The sequence below is a fragment of the Phodopus roborovskii genome, unplaced genomic scaffold, assembly GCF_943737965.1.
Source record: "Phodopus roborovskii unplaced genomic scaffold, PHOROB, whole genome shotgun sequence".
Taxonomy (NCBI): Eukaryota; Metazoa; Chordata; class Mammalia; order Rodentia; family Cricetidae; genus Phodopus; species Phodopus roborovskii.
The window spans coordinates 5,443,618-5,467,786 of NW_026125052.1; the positions used below are offsets into that span (position 1 = coordinate 5,443,618).

The following is a 24,169-nucleotide window of genomic DNA, read 5'->3' on the forward strand; positions in this document are numbered from 1 at the left end:
GCTCCCTGTCTCAAAAACAGAACAAAAAAATTTCTAGATGATAAATGCAAAACAAAATAAAAAAACCACAAAGCAAAACAAGTTAACCCAAACAAGAAAAAATTCTAAATAATAATAAAATCTCCTTAACATTCCCTGTCCTAAACTGTACAGAAGTTTAAAAAAAGTAAAAAAAACCCAAAAAACAAATTACAAATTAATCCCCATCCCACCCCCAAAAAGGACCCCCCCCCACCACATTCCTGAATATAAAGTGCTGGTTTCTTGCTTCAGTTTTGAACAAAAGTATCACAAAACCATCATCTATTCTATTGACCTTTCTGGTCAGATCATGTATTTGGGTCCACATTGATGTGCAAATTAACATAACCTTTCAAGTTTTCTAGCTAGTGCAAATGAAACCCCCATAGTGTACATTAGGGATATTTGATTTATATTACAGATGAGAATTGCTTTCTGACATGCTGGTGGAAGAACTCAGCTTACAGCACAAATAGGAACTTTTCTGAGTCAGGCTATGCTACACCCGGGTACACAAATGTTCAAAAGGCAACTACTACAGACTTTCATACTCTAAAAAAATAAAATAAATAGTTTCACTATAAAATTCTTATAAATATCAGCTACATTACAGGTTCACAGCTGAGAGTCACAGAAAATTTAAGACATTTAAATTCAGTGACCTTACTACTGGACAACTTCTATTCTAGATAGAAGTACCTCTGACTCTACTAAATATAACAAAGCACTGGAAACTACCTGTCTAAGACCTAAAGGAGCTGCCGGGTATTTGGTGTTGAAGTCACTAAGTTCATGAGGCATAAGGGATGTATAAGGGCAGAAAAAGACAAGAGATGCAAAAGCAGATGGTTCATAGTTTTTCCTGAGAACATGTAAGTTATGTTGCTGTTGAGACAACTTTAAACAGGGTAGACGATCTTGTGGTGAACCAGGGTATAATTATGGACACCTGGTAATGTAAGCTACTACTCTCTAATATATAACTTGCAAATGCCAAGTCTTACAAACTGTATTCAAACAAGGCACATGCCTATACATTTACTTGGAATGCAGGATGAACTAGTGTCTAAAAGTGTGAGCTATAGTAAAACAATACTGCTATGTTTTGTGATGCGGTATTATGAAAACTACAGAATAAAAATCTGGTGAGTAAGGCATCAGAAAAACAACACGGTATGTCGGGGGTGGGGGGGTGGGGGAAGGGACATAGCCTGCTCTAACTAGAGTATCTCTGAAATTACCCTAATTATTTTGATTGATAGCCCCAAATTAATGATTTACTTCCACTACAAATGAGCACTATGAACTATAGGTAAATTTAAGAGTGTGCCTCAGGGATGACATCTTAACAACCCTGACCATGAATCCAAGGATGAATTTCATTACGCTCCAAACAGGATTCACTCCCAAGGGAAAGCTGCAAACTCCTGCACCCTAGGCTGCAATTATCCAGTGTAAAGGCCTATGAGCAAGCTGCGACAGACCCATGGAGCATCTGTCAGTGGTACAATTTGGCATCACCTGGGAACAGGTAGAAGAGGTTAATGTAGCAGTGAAAAATTATTTTACTGCATTGTCCTTTCAAAAACATGGCCTAGCCTGAGGTGATTCAGACTGGTTTATGGCAATTCACTGACTGTAGATTCATAATAAAACATTAAAAGGGAGATAAATGGTGGTTTTGGGACTAGATTCTAGTCTTGTAAAAATTAATTCATGCAAGACCACCAAGTGCAAATATGCCCTTTGTCAGAAGCACATGGGACTAGATGCCCACTGGGTGTGGCTAACTGTAGAGGCAGGCCACTGACAACAGCGGCAGAGCACCCTCTAATGGAAAGCCGTGGAACTGCCTTCTACTTTGCAACAGAGGGTGGAGGTGCAGTGAAACAAAGCTTTGTGACCCCAAGTTCATCATGTGCCCCCCCTTTCCAAGTCTGAGGAATGATCCCAGTGAGTATATATGCCATGGAAACCAAGGGAGAGTTCTCTGTGACTGTGATCACAGACTTATGTGACCACTTCAGTAGACAGAACTGTACACTACAGTGTAAACACTAACACAAGGATCATGCCACCAGGTTAATAATAAGTTAAAATGGGTATCTTTCTCACTCTGAAAATAAATATGATAAACATCTCAGCAAAGCTTCCCTCTCCAAGGGTGATGCTGTCAGACCCACAGCGTTTCACAACCCAAGACCACTCACCTGACCCAAAAGCAGTCAGCCTAGACTTTTTTTTTTGTAATTAAACTAACTCGGAAGTTTCCCTTATGTCTATTTTTTCCCCACTATCTTTTAATCAGTAGAGAAGCTGGCAAATTATAGAGCTTTCAATCCAAAATGTTCTTAATCTTACCTTAGACCCATCTATGTATGTATGGTGCTGGGAGTATAGTTCATTGGTAGAACATTCATCTAGACTTTCTCTCAGAGGACCTAGGTTCAATCCCTACTACTGCCCAAACAAAAACAATTAAAAAGATTTTTGCATTTCAGCTCAATATGGCCATAAAATACCCAGAAGCCTAAAAATGACGACAGAAATTACACTACTGTGAAAATTCTCAGTATAGTCTCTCCTCAGGGGCTCCTAGAAATCAGGATGTAGGGTCCATTTGGTTTGAGGTGTGGGAAATCTTAGGAAGCACACTGCAGGAGTAAGCTCAGCGTTAACTACAGCAGTTCAAAAAGCAAGTTAATTTTTAACATGTTATGTTGTCTCTGTATCAAAAACTAAGAGGGAAATGATTTTCTTCATCTACACCCTGTATGTCAAATATGTCACTTAGGACAGTGCATACTGCAGAGTAAGCCCCAGTCTTGAAACATTCAGTCAGGAGAAACATTTCATCTTCTTGCAACCTTTTGTGTTTTTTTTCCCAAGATCAGAGAGGATCTTGCTGATAAGAGTATGTGTCTGTGAGACCGAGGTCTAGCTGTGGAAACCTCTGCATAAGCTCACACCATTATACGAGGAATGAAATGAAGACTGGCGTGCTAACAGTACTTCCTGTGGGCGACCATGTGTCTACTGGCGTGGGCAGATGCCGTGGCAGCTTGTCCCTCCCTCTACTCGGTGTCCTTTAGGTCCTCCTGATCTGAAGCGCTTGAGATGTCATCATCCGACTGCTCTCCAGAGAAGTAGAGCATCAAAGCGTGTGTCTTGTGCGTTATGGTGACAGTACAGGGTCCCTGGGCCCATGGCTCCCCATCCACCTGCATCGGCATCATTGAGCACTTCAAAATCAGCTGAATTAAGAAATAATTAGAAGAATGTCAGTGCTAGAAACTGGCAGGTATTTCTATCCCCCACTATCTCCCATGGGTCCTTTAACCTTTGACATTAAACAAAAACTCATGTGAATGTATTGATGGGAGATGTCTTTCTGTATATGTTTCTCATACTGGTTAATGAATAAAGCACTGTTGGCCAATAGGAAAGCTAGATAGGCGGGATTAGGAGACAAGGAGGAAAGAGGAAGTAGTAAGGGGGAGTCAAGATGGAAGACAGGGAGAGAACGCTGGCGGGCTCTCCGGTAGGTAAGATAAGACCACGTGGAGATTAATAGAAATAGATAAGAAACTAGTACTTGGCCAACAGCATTATATCTAATACAGAGTCTCTGTGTGTTATTTGGGGCAAGGCAGCAGGACAAGACTAGCAGCCAGTGGAAAAACCTACTCCTTACAAGGTATCAAAAGACTATTTAGGGAGTCTCTGCAGTGGGCGTTTTATTTAACTGGCCAGCTTCCTACAAGCTCCTGCTATAGTCTATAGAGATGAGAGGAAGTGACAGGTACATGCTGCTTCTCCATATCCATGGCTTGGAAACAGCCGGTTACCTACCCGCACTGTATGTGCTTGTCCTATTCGAAAAGGATTTGCCAGTTTCACTTGGATTTGAGCACAGTGGAAAGACCCATACACTCCAACGACTTCCAGTAAACCATCATCATGCCTAAGATTGGAACAAGAAAATATGGCTTACAGAATGTGTAAAATCAAATTATCCATGGAAAGCAAAGCAATTACTCTTTTAAGTGGGCCATCTATTTATTTACTTACTCATTTGTGTTTATTCATTTATTTACTTATATATGTGATTAAAGGCATAAAGCCCACCACACCCTATTCCACCAACTTATTACTGTCCATGTTAACATGTATAGGAGTGAAAACTGGAGGGAAATATGAAAGTTTACAAAACAAAACAAAAACCCAAAACAAAAAATCCCAAACCTAAAAACCCAGAAGACTGGGTGTAGTGACCCACATCTTTAATCCCAGTACTTCAAAGCAGAAGCTATGAGTTCAAAGCCAGCTTGGCCTATCAGGTGAGTGTCGGGATACCAGAGCTACATAGAAACAAAACAAAACAAAAAACCCAAAACCGACAAAAAACTGAGCCCTTTAAAGCCATGTGGAACCCAGACTGCAGCTCTAGGGAGGCTGCAGTGGGAAGACCCAGCTCCAGCTCAAGGCTAACAAGGTTCACACAGTGAGACCTTATATCAAAACCAAACACTTCCAAACCAATCAGTCAACTATACTACAAACGTACATACCTGGCTAAAGGGTAAGTCTCGTCTCCCATTCCTTCCCACAGTCTGCAGCCTCCACCCCAGTATCCAATGTTCAGAACGATAATACCTTCCAAATTAGGCAGTTCAACTCGCTCACCATCCAGTTCTAGCTTTAAAGAAATGTAAGCAGTTAGTTACTACTGGGCACCCTATTTCCACATCTATCTATTTACTTAGAACTCAGACTTCAATATGCATATTCACAGCTGTGAGACATGTCTGAGGGGAAGACAACTCCTCATACTCAAGGTAATCTGGCTGTTCCTACTCTTTAGCACTATGGACTAAAAAAGATTTATTTATTCACATATTTTATGTATTTTAGTGCTGTCTTCACATACACCAAAAAAGGGAATCAGATTCCATTACAGATGGTTGTGAGCCACCATGTGGTTGCTGGGAATTGAACTCAGGATCTCTGCAAGAGCAGTCAAGTGCTTTTAATCACTGGACTCTCTCTCCAGCCCATGGAATCAATTCTTAATTAGTTTATTCCTGGTGTATGTGTGTACAAACACATGTGCTGAGGTCCATCTCGGGTATCACTCCCTAGGCTATCCACCTTGGGTTTTGAAAGTGTCTGGCTCTTATTATCTTTTTAACTTGGGTTCTGGAGATTACTTTACGGTCCTCACTTGCACTATAAGTCCTTTAACAACTGAGCTATCTTCTCAGTCCCAAGTGGAACAGTTTTTATCAAGTTATCAACAACATCCCTTTGTCCTAATCTTTACTACCCTGCCATTTTTTTTTAAAAAGATTCATATATTTTAAAAAGTTTATGTGTAGCCGGGTGGTGCTAGCCCACACCTTTGATCCCAGTACTCAGGAAGCAGAGGCAGGCAGATATCTGTAGGTTTGAGGCCAGCCTGGTCTACAAAGCGAATTCCAGGACAATTCCAGACCCTGTTCTGAAAAACCAAAAAAATCAAAACAAAATAGAACTTTATGTGTAGTGTGAATTCCGACACATGTCTATTCCACCTACATGACTGCTGCCCAGGGAGGCCAGAAGAGGGCTTCAGACACCCCTGGACTAGTTACTTGTGCTTACTCTGTACAAAATCGTCAGAGAAAACACAAGGAAGACACCTTACGTTCCTAAACCAGGAGGCTGGCACTATCTGCACTGTGTTCCCACTGCAATCAAGGGGAAATCACAGGGCACTGCCGGTCTTGCATTCCTGACAGTATTTTGTGGAAACTACCACCTCCCCTGCAAATGTTTCTAACAGGCCATGAACTTGGCCTCACTCCTGTCTCATGTACCCTATACATCACCTGGCACCACCAACACATCACTCCCTCATTATAGCCTTCACTGGCTTGCTTATCCTGGCACCTGAGGCAAAATTCAAGTTCCAAGCAGGCTGCTATGATAACCCCTGGGTTGGCCTCTGTCTGGGTGCCGTTAGCCTTGGCTCTCGCCCTCTTCCTCCCTGCAAGCCATGTTTTACATTGAAGCTCTTATAAGCATCTGGGCTCTGTAGGCTCTGGGTCTCACCTCCAGCACTACATTCAATAAAACTTTCATAGACAGTCTTGTAATCCCTTCCCTGCTGGGTGGCTTCTTGGAAGGGTTTATTGGATGGCAGCGTCTTTCTGGGCTAGTGTATCAGGATTCTTACTGCATGCTCATGCTATCCATTCTTTCTCCTTATTTTACAAGCGTTTTGGGTTTCTCTGACTAATGTCTTTATTGTTGTTATTAACATTACAGATTCTTTCTAGAAGCAAGCAAGATAACAAGATTACTATATGTGAGGTCAGGAGCCTGTAGCAGCACACAATCAACAGATGAGCCAGCACTGTGTTAGGAACTTTGAATTTGCTATCAGTCAGCTTACCAGTTGAATAGATTCTGGAAACAAACCAGGGTCCCAGTTGTGACTACTAGTTCCTGTGGCCATGAATTATGTCACTTAGGAATTACTTAATTTCAAATGGTTTTGCTTTCTCTGGGAATATAGGAATGCTTGACATATATGTCTGCATTGAAATTTAGAGGAGTAATGAGTATAAAGAATTTAGTCAAGCAGAGGCCATCAAGAGATAGCTCCCTGGTTAAGAGCAACTGCTACTCTCATGAAAAACCCAGGTTCAGTTCCCAGGCACTCATATGGCAGCTTACAACTGTCCTGAACTCTAGCTAAGGGGATCCGGTGCCCTCTTCGAGTCACTAAAGTTACCAGGCACACAAGTGGTGCATTTACATTTATGCAGGTGAAACACTCATATACATAAAAAACAAATAACAAACAGCTTAGGCAAATGTATGGCAAAGGAATGGGCACTTTACATCCATGATCAAAGTATGTTTACAGAAAACTCAGCATTTGTTAAAGAACTTCAGAATCCAGACAACACACATGCCTTTAGAAAAGACACTAGTAGCTTACCTCAATTTTTTTATTCAAATCTTTACACTCTTGCACTAAACAATCTTTAGTTCCATAGAATAAATAAACAGCCTATGAAAAGAGACAAAATACAACATTAAAACATCAAGAAGACACTATAACAAAGCTCCTACTATGCTGTAAGCCATTGCTTCCCATGTGGCCTGGATACTAAAGAACAGAAAAAAATGGAGATGCCTCTGGCACACAACCCCATTTCATACCCTTTCAACTCAGCATCTCATTTTATCATGCAACTGTGGTAGGAGAATTCTAGATGAACTCTGGCTGGGACAAATAAACTGTTAACTGCTTCTCTCTTTGGAGACAGGGTCTCAGGTAGCCCAGGCTGGCCTAGAATTTGATACATAGCTTGAACTCCTAATCCTCCTGCCTCTGCCTCTTGGGTACTGAAATTACAGTTGGTTGACTGTCACCATACCTGGTTTCATGAGGTTTTGGGGATTAAACCTAGGGCTATATGCATACCACACAAGGGTTCGACAAACTGAGCAGCACTTCCAAACCCTCTCTTTTTCTCTGATAGGGTCTTGCTATGTAATCCAGACTGATCTTGAATCTGTGGTGATTCTCCTGCCTCAGGTCTCCCATTCTGTAAGAATTACAGAATGGTCCTTCTCTTTAGAAGGTGACAATAAAATCCATTATTTTTTGGTTTAACTAGTGTTTTTCAGAGGAAATGTGGGATATGGTTGGGATGGTTTTTAAATAGCATAGACTCTTGAATTATCCAAAAAGTATGTTTTACAAGACTATGTTGAAGAAAATTCTACTTTTTCTCAGTACTCCAAATAATTAAAGGAAAATGCATATAAATCTAGCAAACATTGCATAAACACTTTTGGATGTAGAAGGGTTGATAGAAGAAATGAAGTTGCCAACTGTATAAATAGCAATCTTTATTGTCTTAGTAATATCATTAAAAAAATTTATTTTATATGTGTGGGTGTTTTGCCTTCAATGTATGTCTATGCACCACATGTGTGCTTAGTATCTACAGAAATCAAACAGGGCATCTGATTCTGTGGAACTAGAGTTAAAGATCATGAGCTGTCATGTGGGTGCTGGGAATCAAATCTTGGTCCTCTGCAAGAGCATTCAGTCATCTCTACTGCCCCATCCTGACTTAGTAATATTATTAATAAAATGGAACTATTGTCTGTGAAGGAAAGCTCTCCCTGAAAACTGTGATAATTTTTTTTTTTTTTTTTTTTTTTTTTTGCAGCTATTGGATCCTGTAATGGTTGCTGCTACAATGTCTTCTTCTTCTTTTTTTTTTTAAATTACCAGTCCCACCAGTGATTACTGGAATACAAAGAGAGATTTCAAAATGGCCTGTATGATTAGTATAACTACTAATACAATAGCAAAAATATCAGCAGAAGTTAATCAAGCAATGGGCAAATCAGTTTTAGAAAGTATAGCAACTATAGATTATTCTTGCTCAAGCATAATCTTGGTGCCAATAATTTCTGGTGTGTGCTGCTTTAATGTGTCAGATTTCTCTTATACTATCAATGGCTAAATTGATGATCTGCATAAACTATGATGGGTAATGGTGGCTCATGCCTTTAACCTCAGCACTCAGGAGGCAGACAGGTGGATCTCTGTGAGTTTGAGGCCAGCATGGTCTACAGAGCGAGTTCCAGGTCAGCCAGGGCTGTTACACAGAGAAACCCTGTCTTGAAAAAACAAACAAATGAAAAACCAAAAAAAAAAAAAAAAAAAAAAAAAAAAAGAGAAACAAAATCTCCCAAGTGACCTCTGAATGACTATCACAGTTAAGATAGCTTCTTCCTTTCCTTGGTCCTTTGCTAGCTATTCTTACAATTCTGTTATGCTTGCCCATAATGGCTAGAGTAGCAATGTAGGTATTGCATTCAGTCTTGAACTCTATTATAGCCATAATTTTCTCTTTAAAAAATAAAGAGGGGCTTCATCAGGCATGGAGGTCTCTGTGTTCATAGACATCCAAACAGGTTTGTCCCCTCAGGGGAAGGAATATAAAACCTGTTCTTTGCCCAGAAGGCCGAAGCTTTCTAGCCTGGTGACCTTTGCTCTACCAGATTTTCTGGCCCCAGATCCTCCCCCAGACCCTATCATAAGCATGTTTTTCTCAGTCAATCTACAGAACCCATCTTCATGGACTTCACACAGAGTTTCAGTGGAGTCACATTTGATGTAATTTAGCTTACTTTGTTCCTCAAGGATATGTATGTATGCTTTGTTGTGCATGAGGGATTGAGTTAATCATCACCAGAACAGTTTTCACCAAATTGTGCTGTGGTTAACTATGCCTAAAACAAACCACTTGGGGTCAGACTCCTGAAGTTTGAACCAACACGGGCTGCTGAGTTGTGCTGAGAAGAACTACCTTCTTGCCTCACAAAGTTCATATCTCTGCTGTCCATGAAGGTTGCAACGACACCCGCTCCTCAACTGCAACCTAGTATGAAATTTCAACTATTTGTAAAGCAGAAATAAGGACACAACTAATAAGTTCAAGGCCAGCCCAGTCTACATGGTGAGTTTCAGAGCTACAGAGAGACCCTGTCTCAAAAAGAAAAAAAAAAAAAATCCAGAAGTAAGAATAACAACAATAAACCAAACAAAAACAAAAATAGCCAGGTGAGGGTAATGAATGCCTTTAATCCCAGGACTCAGGAAGACAGAGGCAGGTGGATCTCTGGGAATTTGAGGCTAGGCTGGTCTACAAAGTGAGTTCTAGGACAGTCAAAGCTGTTATACAGAGAAATTCTGTCCCAAAAAACAACCAAACCAAATAAAACCACACCAAATACTACTTCTGTCAAAGGAATCAGCTATGCTAGGAACTGGAGTGATGACTTTTGCAAGAGCCATGTGAACAAATGACCCTTTCCTTAACTCATTTGCCTTGTGTGTCTTTCCTAAGCCAACAGAATTTATTTCTCTATTAGTAACTTAACCAAAAATTTATTTTCCATAGAATTTCTTTCAGCTATTTAAGATATACTTTGACATATTTCAATTAACTACCACCTTAAGTAAAATATCCCAACCTCTAATTTTGAAACTCTTGTTATAGTTAACAAAATATATTTATGGATTTTAATTTGAAATCCTACACAAAACAGAGCATGTAAATGTTCCTGTAAGTCTGTCTGATCTGAATCTAAGAGTGTTAAATAGAATTGAACTATTGATTTTTACTGTACCTTCGTGATAAGCAGGAAATGTTATTTTATCCCACACACCTTGTTAAGAATTCTGCTGGAAAACAGAGACGGTGCCTTCTCACGATGAGCATGAAAATTGAGAGCCATGAGGGCATCAGGTCCAATAGAGAAGTAGTTGTTCATTGTGAATTCCTGCGAGAGAGGAACCGACAATGACTCTACTAGCTGGGCCCACCCATTGGTCAATCTTAGTCTTGCATTCTTCTTGGAAATAGAATACTTTCTGTATTTACTTTTCACAGACTATCATACACTGCCAGTGAAGTTGTGAGCTATTAACTACAGATATGACTCCCACTTCTTTCCATTTCTACTCATCATGCCACATCTCAGACATGGTTCTGCATTTCCTTCTTCCTTCCTCCCTCCCTCCCTCCCTTTGTTGTTTTGAGACAGGGTTTCTATGTGTAACAACAGCCCTGGTTGTCCTGGATCTCACTCTGTAGACCAGGCCTGGCCTTGAACTCAGAGATCCACTTGCCTCTGCCTCCTGACTGCTGGGATAAAAGGCATGCATCATCACCCAGGATCTGCATTTCCTACACAGGCTTTTTTCACTCCTGCGTTCTCATGGTACTTGTTCTGCATCTTTCAGAACTTTCAGGTTCTGTTGGTCTTAAGTCTTTATTCTCTTAGTTTGTACTTTCCCAATTCAGTCTAAATTCTTCAGTTTACATGTCTAGCTATGATCTCTCTCCCAGCCAACAGCACAAATCTCCAGCCTCTTATTCAATAACTCATCCTGCAGTCATTTGAGTGGCCATGCCAAGTAATTCATTTTACTCCAAGCACCAAATTCCTTAATTTTATTTTCTTGGTTAACACCATTTCCATATATCTAATCATAAAAGTTAGAAATCTAGTATCTATGTATTTGCTTTCTTCCTTTTGTGGCCATCAGTTGCCAAGTCTTGATCAGTCTAACTTTAAAATGTCTTTAAACTGAAAATAAAGTTTCCAAATTGTCCTCAAGGCTCCCCTTGTAACTGTGGGCTATGGTCACACTATCTCAAAATATTTTCTTAAAACACAGATTGGGATTGTGGATACCTCAGTGGCAGAATACATGGGCAGCATGTGTGAAGTCCTACCTTTAATGCTCAATAAATAAATATTCTCTGTTATCTCTGTATTGTTTGCTATTTGCTGACATGCCTCACCCGTGTGTGGGAAAATCCTGCACTCTTTTGCTGATCCAAATTAGGCTGACACACCAGGGTGGAACTAAGTGCACTTGGGCAATGTTTTGTTCCAAAGCACATTTTAGAGTCTAGCTTGGGGGCTAGGGATGTGGTTCAGTGGCAGAGGATTCATCTAGCACCTCCCAAAATACAAGCCAACAGAAACAAAACAAAACAAAGAAAACCCCAAAACAACCAAACCTAACAGTTCTGTGAGTAAGGCAGGCACTTGGGTGTTCTGCTTTGTACCCAGCTCCCTTGAGATACCAGACTCTTCATCCTAGCAGCCTGGAATCATAGACACTCTGTGCATTCGCTAAATTGTTTACAACTGAAGCACTAAAAACATACCTTGGGTTTTCTTAAATTGTAGTATCCTTTATTTGTTACCTGCACTTTCCATCTAAAAAAAAGAAGTTAAAAAAAAATCTATATTCTAGGTGAATTGACATATAAAAATTCCAATGCTATTTTAAAGTATTTGAGACAGTACCCACATCTAAGTAAGTGTGCGAATACTGGCATAATTTATAACTGAAGTATTTATAACATCAAGAACAAGACACCAGAATCAATTAATATAGTTTTCATTTAAATTATATGTACTTGTTTTTGGTTTCTCGAGACGTCTCGATGGCCCAGGTTGGCCTCAAATTCATGGCAATTCTCTCCTGCTTCAGTCCCCCAAATGCTGGGATTACAGATACAAGTAACCATGCCTGACCAACTTCACTGAATTTTATAGCTACACAAGTCTTCGTTTGTACAAATAATATCCCTAAGCTCAAATAACAGACTTGCTAGCACAGTGTAACTTACCGGTCTAGTTTGATTCCATCTGCTTCCATTACATTTCTTAAGACCTGTGCAACTGGGATTTCTCCAGCATAGCCTGTACCCCAACCCAGGGTATTGGACAGATCATTGCCTGTTCCCAGAGGTAAGACTGCAACCTGTGGAATGTACTTTTCTTGTCCCTAGAATACAGAAGATGTACTGCAGATTTTTCTCTTTAGATTATCTGTAGTTTAATAGTATTTTGTAAAATTTAAAGAATAAAGCAACAAAGACAAAATTATAACTGTAGGTTGTGTTAAGTACTTAATCATAGTGTTGCATTTCTAATTATCCAAACTGGCTTCATCTTCCCTTTTCGTTCTTTTCAAGGGGTGGTGCTAGGGACTGAACCTACACATGCTAGGCAAGTGCTCTACTACTGAGCTGTATCATTAGCCCATTACAGTAGTTCTTAAGGACAGATACCTTAATCTTCATTTCATCAACTGCATCGAGGACCCAGCCCACAGTCCCGTCCCCTCCACAAACAAGGACTCGAACCGAGCGATAAGGAAGAAGCGTGCATAGCTGCAGGGCTTTGATCGGGGGTGTTTTCGTTACATCAAATACCTAAAAATAAAAGAATAAGAAAGAGATTATGTTTGCCCCGCTGTCCTTCACCTGTGGATGACGGCCTTCTGCATGAACAGAGGCATGGCCGAGCAGCAGGTACTCGCTATTATGTATTTTCCTCTGACAGTTCCTGGAGACTGGACCAGAACTCACTGAGGCTCACCCAGTATTCTGACCTACAAAGGATGAACCAGCATCATTCTACTGACTAGGCCCAGGTGGGCAGACCAGCCTGCCATTCTGCAGAAAGTCTAAGTCTACAACACCATTTGACTCCCTTCAATTCACATCAAACTACAGTGTGCTAGGCTCATCTTTAGCTAGTGTTCTGTACTTTATGCTTTAAAAACAGAACTAGTACCAATTTCTAGAAAATAACTTTGAAAAATACACACTGACCTAAAATGTAAGGACTCTGAATATCTATAAATATTTACTGATACAGGAAAACACTTAAGAGACTACCTTCTGTATATGCGACTTCTGTGGTATATACAGTTAATAGTAATCCAAGTGCAAGGACAATCTCAATTGGACACATATCATCACATATCTGTTAAGTTACTTTAGTCACCAGGTTTGTAATTATGAGGCTATATTCCAAAGGTAGAAAATATTTACATCATCGAGGAAGTGCAAATTTGCATATCTTACTGTTAATGGCACTTTCCCTCATGTGGGCCTGGGTCTGGGGTCTTACATGTTAAGCAATTACTTTATCACTGGGTTACTACAATTTACTACATTTATACTTTCTTTACTTCCTTCCTTTATTTTTTTTCCCTCCAGACAGGGTTTCTCTGTAGCTTTTGAGGCTCTCCAAGAAATTGCTCAGTAGACCAGGATGGCCTCCAACTCACAGAGATCCACATGTTTTTGCCTCCCAAGTGCTGGGATTAAAGGTGAGCACCACCACAGCCTGGCTAAAACATTATATATTTTTTTTACATTTTACATTTACAAAAGGAAAAGCAATTACATTTCTAATTACTGCAAAATGGATCTTTACCTGTTAGCACATTCTCACAACCTTTTTTTTTTTTTTAAAAAATGTGATTTTGAGCTGGGTGGTGGTAGCTCATACCTTTAATCCCAGCACCCTAGGAAGCAGAGGAAGGTGGATCTCTGTGAGTTCGAGGTCTACAGAGCCTGTTCTACAGAGTGAATTGCAGGACAGCCAGGGATGTTACACAGAGAAACCCTGTCTCAAAAAACAAACAAACAAACAAAAATAAAACAAAACAAAAAAACCAAAAAACAAGAAAAAAATTGTGTTTTTGAGAGAGGATCTTAGAGTGAAGACCAGACTGACTTCAAATTTTAAGAGATCTACCTGCTTTTGGCTCCTGTGTACTGGGATTATAGGAGTGTGCCATTACACCTGGATTATATACATTCAATTTTAATGGCATGTCTCTCCCCATTAAAAAAAATAATCAAGTTATAATTTATTCATCAAAAAATTCCTCTCTAAAAATGAAAAAGTAGTTGATTTTAGTTTGTGCAACTACTATCATAATCTAGTTTATAATTTTTTTTTAATGGGATGCTTCGGGTCCCTTTATAGTCACTTGCTATTTCACCAGCTCCAGGCAACCAAAAGGCTATATTCTCTGATCTATTGATTTCTGGATAGGTCACACAAATGCAATTACACAGTATGATTGATCCCATCAGCCTTGATTGATTTAGCAGTGTTTTTTTTAAAGTTCACTTACTACCACATATAGTTTGTTTCTTTCATTCACTGAAAAGTATTCTACTTTATAAATATACAATTTGTTTACCCACTCACCAGCAGACAGAAAATTCAGCTGTGACATTTTTAGGCAATTATGGATAATACTTATTTGCACCCAATATCTGTGCGATATAAGACTTTGTTTCCCTTGAAATGGGATTGCTAGGTGATATGTTTTACTGTATATTTGAAAGGTGCAAGTCTTTTATAGTTATTATTCTTTACTGTGACTAGGTAGTGATTTAAGGCATCAGTAACCATTGCATTTCAGGAGACTTAGAAAGCAAGGTTCTCTTTAGTTACCTGGACTGGATTTAACAGGATCCTAAACTCTCCCAACAGTCCTTCTCCCATGTTCGTCCCACTACGAGAGTTGGCCAGGATTATCAATGGGGTCCACTGCTTTCCAAACTTAGAAGCTAGCTATAAAATAACATGAACAAAAGGGGGTTAATGTCTGAGAGATGGCAAATACGGTAACAGTGCTATAATTTGCTGAAATAACAATTATACCAGCACAATGAACACAATAATGAAAAACAAGCCCAAGAATGGCAGGACCTTATAGCTTGACCTTTCACTCAATGCAGACTTCTTATGTGCCTATGTTTCCACGTAAAAGTGAGACAAGCCGCTCCTTCCCTTCTGCAATTTTGAGACAGAGCCTTGATGGCCCTGGAACTCATCAAGATCAACCCACCCCTGCCACCTAAGTGCTGGGATGAGAGGTGTTGACCATATCCCCACCCAGAGAGGCTATCATTCTTGAAATAAGGTCTCCGGATGGGTCTTGGGACTTGCCAGTTATGGCAGGCTGGCTAGCCTTCCTAAGGCAGGGATTACAGAGATACTACCATGTTCTCAGTCTTTTACAGATGCTGAAAACTGAGTTTAGGACCTCATGCTTGCATGCCAAGTACTTACTGACCAAGCCACTTTCCCAATCTCCACAGTATTCTTCCCATGCCATCCCTTTTTTTTTTTAAATTTACTTAAGTTAATTTTTATTTAAATTAAAACAATCTCATTTTACACACCAATCCCAGTTCCCTCTCCTTCCTATCCTCTCATCCCATCCCACCCCTCACCCACTTCTCAGTGATCATCAAAGTCTGTCACATCATTTGGGGCAGGTCATGTCATCCTTTTCAAGAAATTAAACTTAATCAATTTTTAATATATTTTAAATTTATTTTTATGTGTGTGAATGTTTTGTTTGCATGTAGTATCCTCAGAAGCTGGAGGGTGTCAGATAATCTGGAGGTGGAGTTAGGTGTGAGCTGTTATGTGGTAGCTGGGAACTGAACCTGGGTCCTCTGAAAGAGCAGCCAGTGCTCTTCCTGCCAAGCCATCTCTTCAGCCCCTTTATCATTCTTTAAATAATATTCTCACGAGGCTCTTGGGAACCTGCTTCAGGTAGCTCACAACAACCCAGCAGAAGTCCTTTTGAATATGAGTATCTAAGCATATCCTAACGATTTGCGACGAATACTTGTGGTGTCATGGTAACACCTAAAATTCTGGATTTTCTATGTTGGGTCAGGGATGTTCAACCTTAACATTTATGAGTCTGTTTCCAGTTAATACAGTTCATGTTCTTTTAGCCATTGATAAGAGTGGATTTTGATCTTCTCTGATCTCATTTGTTTTTCTGGATGTATTTCAGAATATATTAGCTTGCAAGCTTTTGCTGTTTGTGATTCCTAGAGAGCTGTCTGCCTCCTGCCCCTGCCTATTAAGTACTATGATCAAAGGCTCTTTTATTATTTTATATGTATGGGTGTTTTGGCTGCATTTATGCCTGTGTACTATATGAAAGTAATGCCCAGAGGCCAGAAGGGGTGTTGGATTCCTTGATACTGGGGTTATAACTGGTTCTGAGTCTCTATGTGGGTGCTGGGAATTGAACCCAGGCCCTCTGAAAGAACAGCTAGTGCTCTTAACTGCTGAGCCATCTCTCCAGCCCCTGGTTCTAGAACTTTCTATATAGACTAAGCTGACCTTAAACTTTTGGTCCTACTGCCTTTACATCCAGTGTGTTACTATTAAAGTTGTTCACTATCATGAGGGTCCTTGGGTAAGGTTTTATGGCTTACCATAGTGAAATTTTAAACCCCTTAACCTTTTATTTACTTAATTCTCAAATATACAGTTTAAGTAAATAAATTTATAAGAAAACAAATTATTACCGCTTCATAATCTGTCTTTTTGGTTTTACGCATCTGGTTAATGGAAGTTAAATAACCTGGTGGGATGATGAGATTTTTGAATTCTCCAAAATCACACTTTTCATTCTTTAAGCTACTTTTCATGCACTCATCATGAACTGTTTTCTGGCACCAAATGCACCTGAGGAAAGAAGAAACAGCTGTCAATTAGTTTTAAACCAATGTTTAAACTAATCCACAAACCACATTTCTGTGAAGAGTTAAAACTGTATCCACACACAAATAAATGTAATAAAACATTGTACAAAAATATACTGCCTATGATCATACTTTTAAAAATGCGTAAATAGGACTGTGGTGGTTGTGCACGCCTTTAATCCCAGCACTTGGGAGGTAGAGGCAGGCAGATCTCTGTGAGTTTAAGGCCAGCCTGGTCTACAGAGCTAGCTAGTTCCAGGTCAGCCAGAGCTGTTAAACAGAAAAGCCCTGTCTCAAAAACAAAAACAAAACAAAACAAAAACAACAACAAAAAAACAAACAAAAATCACAAATAATTTCTCAGGGCAATTTTTTTAGACTAATAAACAGTTCCTTTTCTGCTTTGGAAATAAAGATAGAATGTGTATATTCTGATTTGCCTCTGTATTGGGTACCAGTGCCAAAGACAGGCAGGGAACAGTGTTGGCAAGACTTAGGCTTTCTATTATTAATCTGCTAAGCTATTTAATCCACTCAGATAAGACAGGGCACAAGAGAAGGACAGAATTAACTGATTTAAAAAGAAGGGAATAAACACTTTCCTGGCAGATGTTAACTTTTGGCCTTCTATTTTAAACATTTTTTTTTTCCCCTTTTGGATGTTGAGGTTTGTCAAGTAATTACTGTTTACTCAAGAGTTCTATTGATGGCTAAAAATAGATACCTGTACAATGTGTTAGAGACAATTATAACACAACTTGCTCATGCCATTTATAAATACTGGCTTTTAATACCAGAAACTGTAATAGATGGTTATACTGCTGATGTGAATACATCCATCTACCGATGGCCTAGAGCTAATTACTACTGTATATGTTATTGTTTTTGAGATAAAATGCTGCTATTTGATCCTCTCTGACCTTGATCCTCAGGTTCCAACAAGCCTGGCTTGGGTAATTTCATTCCTCTAATGCTGGAGATGGAACCCAGGACTTGTTCACCATAGTCACATGTTCCATTACCTACTACATCTATCTACATTTCCAGCTCAGCTAACGCTACCCTACTATATTATATTTAGTTTTCCTCATATCCCACCACATTTGTGGGGAAAAGGATCAAATTTCACAGCCAGTTTTTAAACTAGGTAAGACTATAAGATACTGGTTGACTTAACTTCCTGATTTCACACCAGCACAGTTAATCAGATCTGGCATGTAAATTGTCACCACCACAGAGATAAGCCTAAGGGACACATAGTTTCCCATTCTGAAGTGCTGTTCTTGTATCAAACAAACAAGCAAGCAAGCAAGCAAGCAAGCAAGCAAACAACCCCCATTCCTCCCCTCCAAAAAAACAAAAACAAAAACAAAAAACCAAAAACTACAGTGTTGGAAAACAAGGGGAGGAGCTGGGGAGGTGGTTCAGCAATTAAGAACATTTGTTACTCTTGCACAGGACCTGGGTTAGATTCCCAGTAACCACATGGCAGCTCACAAGTATCTGTAATTCTAGTTCCAGGGCCTCTGACATCCTCTTCTGATCTGGGAGCAGCAGACACACATGTGGTACATAGACATACATGAAGGCAGAACATCACATATAAAATAAACCTAACCCCTTGAAGAACTCCCAAACAAAGGCAGGGCCTAGGTTCCACCTCCTGGCACAGATTCACACATGATGGTGGCCTTATAAAAGAGAATAACCTAAAATAGTATATTATTATTGAACATAATCTGCAGGATACCTACTGAAGTATTTCCTAATAACTTCCCCTGGGAAGAAGAGTATCTAGTTTTGTGTGTATATTACTTAAGTTTTTAAAAACTAGGATATATTCCTGAATTTCTTTAATAAAGTTTTTTTTTAAACTTATGCTTGAAAATTTAGAAATGTTAAAAAGGTATAAATAATGCCATCTAGACTCAGTTCTTCTGGAGCACTTATTCCCAGTTTTATAGTGCAAAAAATGTTTTTCAAGTAGGAACATGATCTATATGTCCTAGAGTCTGCATTTCTTGCTAGTTGGTATCATACATATATTCCTAAGCTATATTTTTTAAAAACATGGTTTAGAAAGAAATGTGCATTGTTACATTATATGTAGTTTCATAACTTGTTCAATTTTTTTTTCTGTTAAAACCTTTTCTTTTTAGCCATGCAGTATGGTGCATGCCTTTATTCCTGGTACCTGGGAGGCTGAGGCACTCAGATCTCTGAGTTCTCAGCTAGTCTGGTCTACAGAGCTAGTTCCAGGACAGCCAGGGCTACACAGAGAAATCCTGTCTCAAAACAAAAACAAAACAAAACAAATAAAAAAAAATAAAAAAACAAAAAAACAAAAAACTTTAGGATTTTATATATTCTGGGCTGGCCTCAAACTCCATATCTGGCCAAGGATGACCTTGAACTGTGTATGACCCTCCTGCCTCCAGCTCAGGTGTTGAGATTATAGGTGTGCAGGACCAGAGGAATGCATGTGGTACTGGGAATAGAACATGGGGCTTCATGCATGCTAGGCAGGTATTCTACCAACTAAGTTACATCCCCAGTTCCTAAAAGCATTTAAGTACTATTCATCAGTACCTAAAAACTTGTATTGATAAAAAAAAAAAAAAAGATGCACTATTGTTTTAATTCAGGGGTCTTTGATAACTGGGCAAACTGGCTGTTTTTGCCTCTTTTTTTTTTTTTTTTTTGTGAACTTAGTATCCATTTTTTTCTTCTTTTGAGACAGGGTCTTACCATATAGCTTTGTCCACATCCATCTTTCATTAGTTTTTAAAAACTTTCATATATCTATGTATCTACTACCTATCTTCTAACATATCACTTATGTGTTTGTTAGAGGGGCATAATGTATCACTTACATGTTAGAGGGGCATGTCACAGCACATGTGGAGGTCAGAGGAACACTTTTGAGAGTTTGTTTTCTCCTCCTATCATGTGGGACCTGGAGACTGAACTCAGGCTGTAAGACTTGGTGGCAAGAGTCTACCCAACGAGCCATCCTGATGACCCTTTCATTAGGCTTTTTTGTTGTTGTTTTTGAGACAGGGTTTCTCTGTGGCTTTGGGGGCTGTCCTGGAGCTAGCTCTTGTAGACCAGGCTGGTCTCAAACTCACAGACATCCACCTGCCTCTGCCTCCTGGTCACTGGAATTAAAGGCGAGCACCACCATCACCACCACCTGGCTCATTAGGGGTTTTTATTTTATTTTGTTTTTGTTTTTTCAAGACAGGGTTTCTCTGTAGCTTTGGAGCCTGTCCTGGAACTCACTTTGTACACCAGGCTAGCCTCAAACTCAGAGATCAACCTGTCTCTGCCTCCCAAGTGATGGGATTAAAAGGGTGCGCCTCTTCGGATACTAAGCACATGTGACACACAGATACAGACACAGACAAAAGACCCATATATGTACAATTAAAATAAAATCTTTAAAAAATTAAGTCAGATTTAGGAATATGGTGACTGACCACATGTCTTAGCTTGGTTGTGAATATCTTGATTTAAGCTTATTGCTCTCTTTTCAATGTGTTCCAGTGTGAACAATAAATTCATATATAACAAGAATTTTAGAAAGGCAGTGGTGATACATGCCTTTAATGCAGCTCTTTGAAGGCAGAGGCAGGTGGATCGCTTGAGTTTGAGGCCAGCCTGGTCTATATAGAGCAAATTCCAAGACAGCCAAGGCTACAAAGAAAAACCCTGTCTCAGAAAACAAACAAAAAGTTTTTTTTTTTTTTTTAAAAGAGAGGATGGGAGAGACGGATCAACATTTAAGAATGTATACTGTTCTTGAAAAGCACCCAAGTTGGGTTCCCAACACCCATATTGGGAAGCTTACAGTGTGTGTGTGTGTGTGTGTGTGTGTTCCTATGTTTGTGTCACCCTCTTGTGGTCTCGGTATTCATGTGTACATACCCCCACACACAGACACACAGTAGCTCCAAAGCTAGTACCACCTTTCTGCTCCAGCTCTTGAAAAACGTGTGTGTTGTGACTTTCTATTCATTGGAAATAAATCCTGTTACATAGTGAAAGCCAGACAAGGCTCTGGCTAGGCTAGGTGTTAGAAACCTTGGGAACCAGTCCTATTTTATCCTCAACTTTCCTCGAGTGTTAAAACAAGTGAGAGTAAGCGATCTGCAAGGCATCGTCCCACCAACCTCCAACACAGAAGCCTATTTCAGACAGCATTCCCCAGGCAAATTTCACTCTTCAGTATAGATGCTGAAGCCATAAAAATATCCTCAGTTTAACTCGGGTGACTCATGGGAGACATTAGTCCTGAAGGATCTGACTACAGAAATATTCCTCTCGGGGCTGGCGAGGCCCAACAGCCTGACGACTTGTTAAGAGTCACAGGACTCCATGCAGTGGAAGGGAACTCATTCCACAAAGTTCTGTCTTCTGACCTCCACATACACAACTCTCATAATGTGCACCCCTATCATAAATAAACAGATGGAAAACACAAAGGAAATACTCCTCTTTTTGACTTGTGTGTCAAACACTTCACTATGACACCAAGAGCTGTCTGTGTTAGTGAAAGAAATCCAAAGTGCTGCTTTGGGATGGCCCTTGTTTTCATAGTTCCAAACCAAGAACCAGTTAATTTGTGACTGTCGTAAAGTTATTTTGTGTACCCTTCATTTCCCCTTACATAAAACTGGGTGCTACAGAGCAGCCACAAGAAAGGCAGCCATTAAGAGGTCTTTGATGAAAATTAAGAACCCTGGCAGGGGTGGGAAGGTAGGGGATGGTGGTGGAGTTCGGTTGGCAGAGTGCTTGAGTAATATGTCAGGGTCTTTTGAGCTGGATCCCCAACATCCCATTAACTGGCCTGTAATCTCAGCATGGGGGAGAAGGCAGAAGGATCAAAAGTCTAAGGTCATCCTCTGCTATCCAGTGAGTCTGAGGCCAGCCTGGGCTATAGGAGACTCTGTCTCCAAAACGGGGGGGGGGGGTGAGGAGGACCCAAAACATCTAAAAGGGAACTGCCATGAGCGCCAAGGATGCTTGTGAGTGAGCGGTTTATGCAATTTGCTGCATCTGATTTTAAGTCTCTCGACCCAGAGTTTGCAATCCTGCTCCCCCACAAAGACCATACCTGTAATCGCAGAGCTTAGGCTGGCTGCCACACTGCTGCTTGCAGACGACACAGTAAGAGCACAGGGGCACGTTACCGCGGATCCAGTGGTGAGGCATGGCATCTGCGGCCCGGCTGTCGTTCTTGAGCATGATCTCCTTGCACGGGAAGCGCTTGTCAGCCCTCTTGAGGCAGCCCTCGTCCACGCGGAGCCCGCAGCAGTCGCAGAAGGCTCCCTGGAGGATGTGCTGCGCGCACACGCAGCAGTAGGTGGGGTGGCTGAACAGGTCGGTGTCACGCCAGCCGTGCTTGCTCTTGCGGAAGATGTCCCTGCGATGCAGTTGCCGGCGTGACCGCTGAAGGCTGCACCAGAAGGTGATGAACACCGGCAGCAGCACGGAACACAGCGTCCATAAGACCAAGTGGCCATCGGGAAGCAGGCTCTGTGTAGGCGGACTGGTCCGCCGGTCCCCCTCCATCTTCCCAGGCTGGGGCGTGGCCTAGGGAGCGGCCGCGGCCAGCGGGCTTGCCTTGAGGACTCTCAGCGTGGGTTGCGGCTCGCCTTCGCTGCGCGCGGCCTCGGCCCCCGGATCTCCGCACCCGCGGGCTCCGTCCAGCTCAGGCCAGGCCCGCACCACCGCGCTCACAACGGCCGTCCCTAGGGGCCTCGGGCGCCCGCGCCCCTCTCGCGAGCTCCCTGGAGACCTCGGTCCGCTCGCGCGGCCCCAGGTTCTACCTGCAGCCAAGCCTGCGGTCACCGTGCCACCCTCACGCTGCGAGACCTGCCGGCCTGGGGTTAGGAGGCCGCGCTGACGGCGCGCACCTGCGCAGTCCGCACGCTGGCCCACCACGGCGAGGGGTGGGCGGGGCCTGACGCTCACAAGAGCGTGGGCGGGGTCGGGTAGGACCAGGCCTATGGCGGCACATTCCGCTGGTGGGCGGGGTTAGAGAAAGGCGGGGCCTGCGCGGATGAAGCCCATTTATAAGCGAAAGAGCTGTAGGGCGGGGCCCGCGTCTGCGCTCCCCCCTTGGGTGGGCGTGGCCAGGTATGAGGTCGGGGTCAGATCTGGGGGGCGAGGCGGAGACTGGAGGTGGTCAGGAATGTTAAAGGACTATGGATCTGGAGCATAGGAAAGGATGAGCACCTTGGAAGTTGAGGGAAATAAGAAGGCGGAGTAATATTGAGGATGTTAATGTAGATGGTTGATCGACAAAACCACACGAAGTTCTACCACGAACAGTTTACAGTATTCGATCTTCAGCCTTAGCCACTTCCTCACACGTGGAGGTGGAACTGACATGGTTATGAATGCCATAACCATGGAGAAAACTGTCTCTCTTGGAAGTGTAACGTTCTGAATGACACAAGTAAAAGGTTTCCAAAAGTCACCAGTTCTCTTTCTGTCCATATTACTTATTTACATATCGGTGCTGAGGATGGAACTCAGATAACACCATACTGAGCTATTCTTCTTACTGGCATTATTACACATATGCTGGATGATTGCTAGGTGCCAATTACTATGTGGGAAATTCCAGCTCTCAGAGGGAATCAGGCCTGTAGAAACTCGTCTAACAAGAATTACCAAGGGGTGGTTGGTGGTACCTGTCTTTAATCCCAGCACTGGAGATCAGAGGCAGGCAGATCTCTGAGTCTGGGGCCAGCCTTTGTAGATAGAGTTACTGCCTGCCTGGTCCTGTTGCTGTTTAGTACCAAATAAACACACAGAGGCTTCTATTAATTATAAACTGTTTGGCTGATGGCTCAGGCTTCTTACTGGCTAGTTCTCTCTTAAGTATTAACCCATTTCTATTAAATTATATATTGCCACAAGGCTGTGGCTTACCCATAATGCTCTGGTATGTTACTCCTCCAGTGGCTACATGGCATCTCTCAGGCAACTCCTCTGAGTTCCTCTTTCCAATCTTCTCCTAGTCTGGTAGCCCCGCCTATATGTTCTGCCTGGCTATATCCTACCTGTCTACAGAGTGAGTTCCAGGGTGGCCAGGGCTACACAGAAAATCTCTATCTCGAAGACTCAAAGAAGAACAACAACAACAAAAAAAAAAAAAAAAAAAAAAGGAGAAAAAGAATTATTAAGGGCTGTGGAGAGATAGAGATGGTTCA

The 24,169-nt window shown here is 41.3% G+C and overlaps 1 protein-coding gene across 1 annotated transcript; it reads right to left on the reverse strand.

Moving 5' to 3' along the window:
- Nucleotides 1–304: 304 nt before the first annotated feature.
- Dgke (diacylglycerol kinase epsilon) lies at nucleotides 305–22,787 on the reverse strand. Its single transcript, XM_051193024.1, has 11 exons — nucleotides 22,063–22,787; nucleotides 16,770–16,929; nucleotides 14,884–15,003; nucleotides 12,693–12,836; nucleotides 12,249–12,406; nucleotides 11,781–11,832; nucleotides 10,267–10,380; nucleotides 7,010–7,081; nucleotides 4,593–4,720; nucleotides 3,874–3,985; nucleotides 305–3,275 (listed from the first exon to the last, which is right to left on the reverse strand). The coding sequence occupies exons 1-11, from the start codon at nucleotides 22,518–22,520 to the stop codon at nucleotides 3,096–3,098; spliced, it is 1,698 nt and encodes a 565-aa protein (XP_051048981.1). The 5' UTR covers nucleotides 22,521–22,787; the 3' UTR covers nucleotides 305–3,095.
- Nucleotides 22,788–24,169: the final 1,382 nt, after the last annotated feature.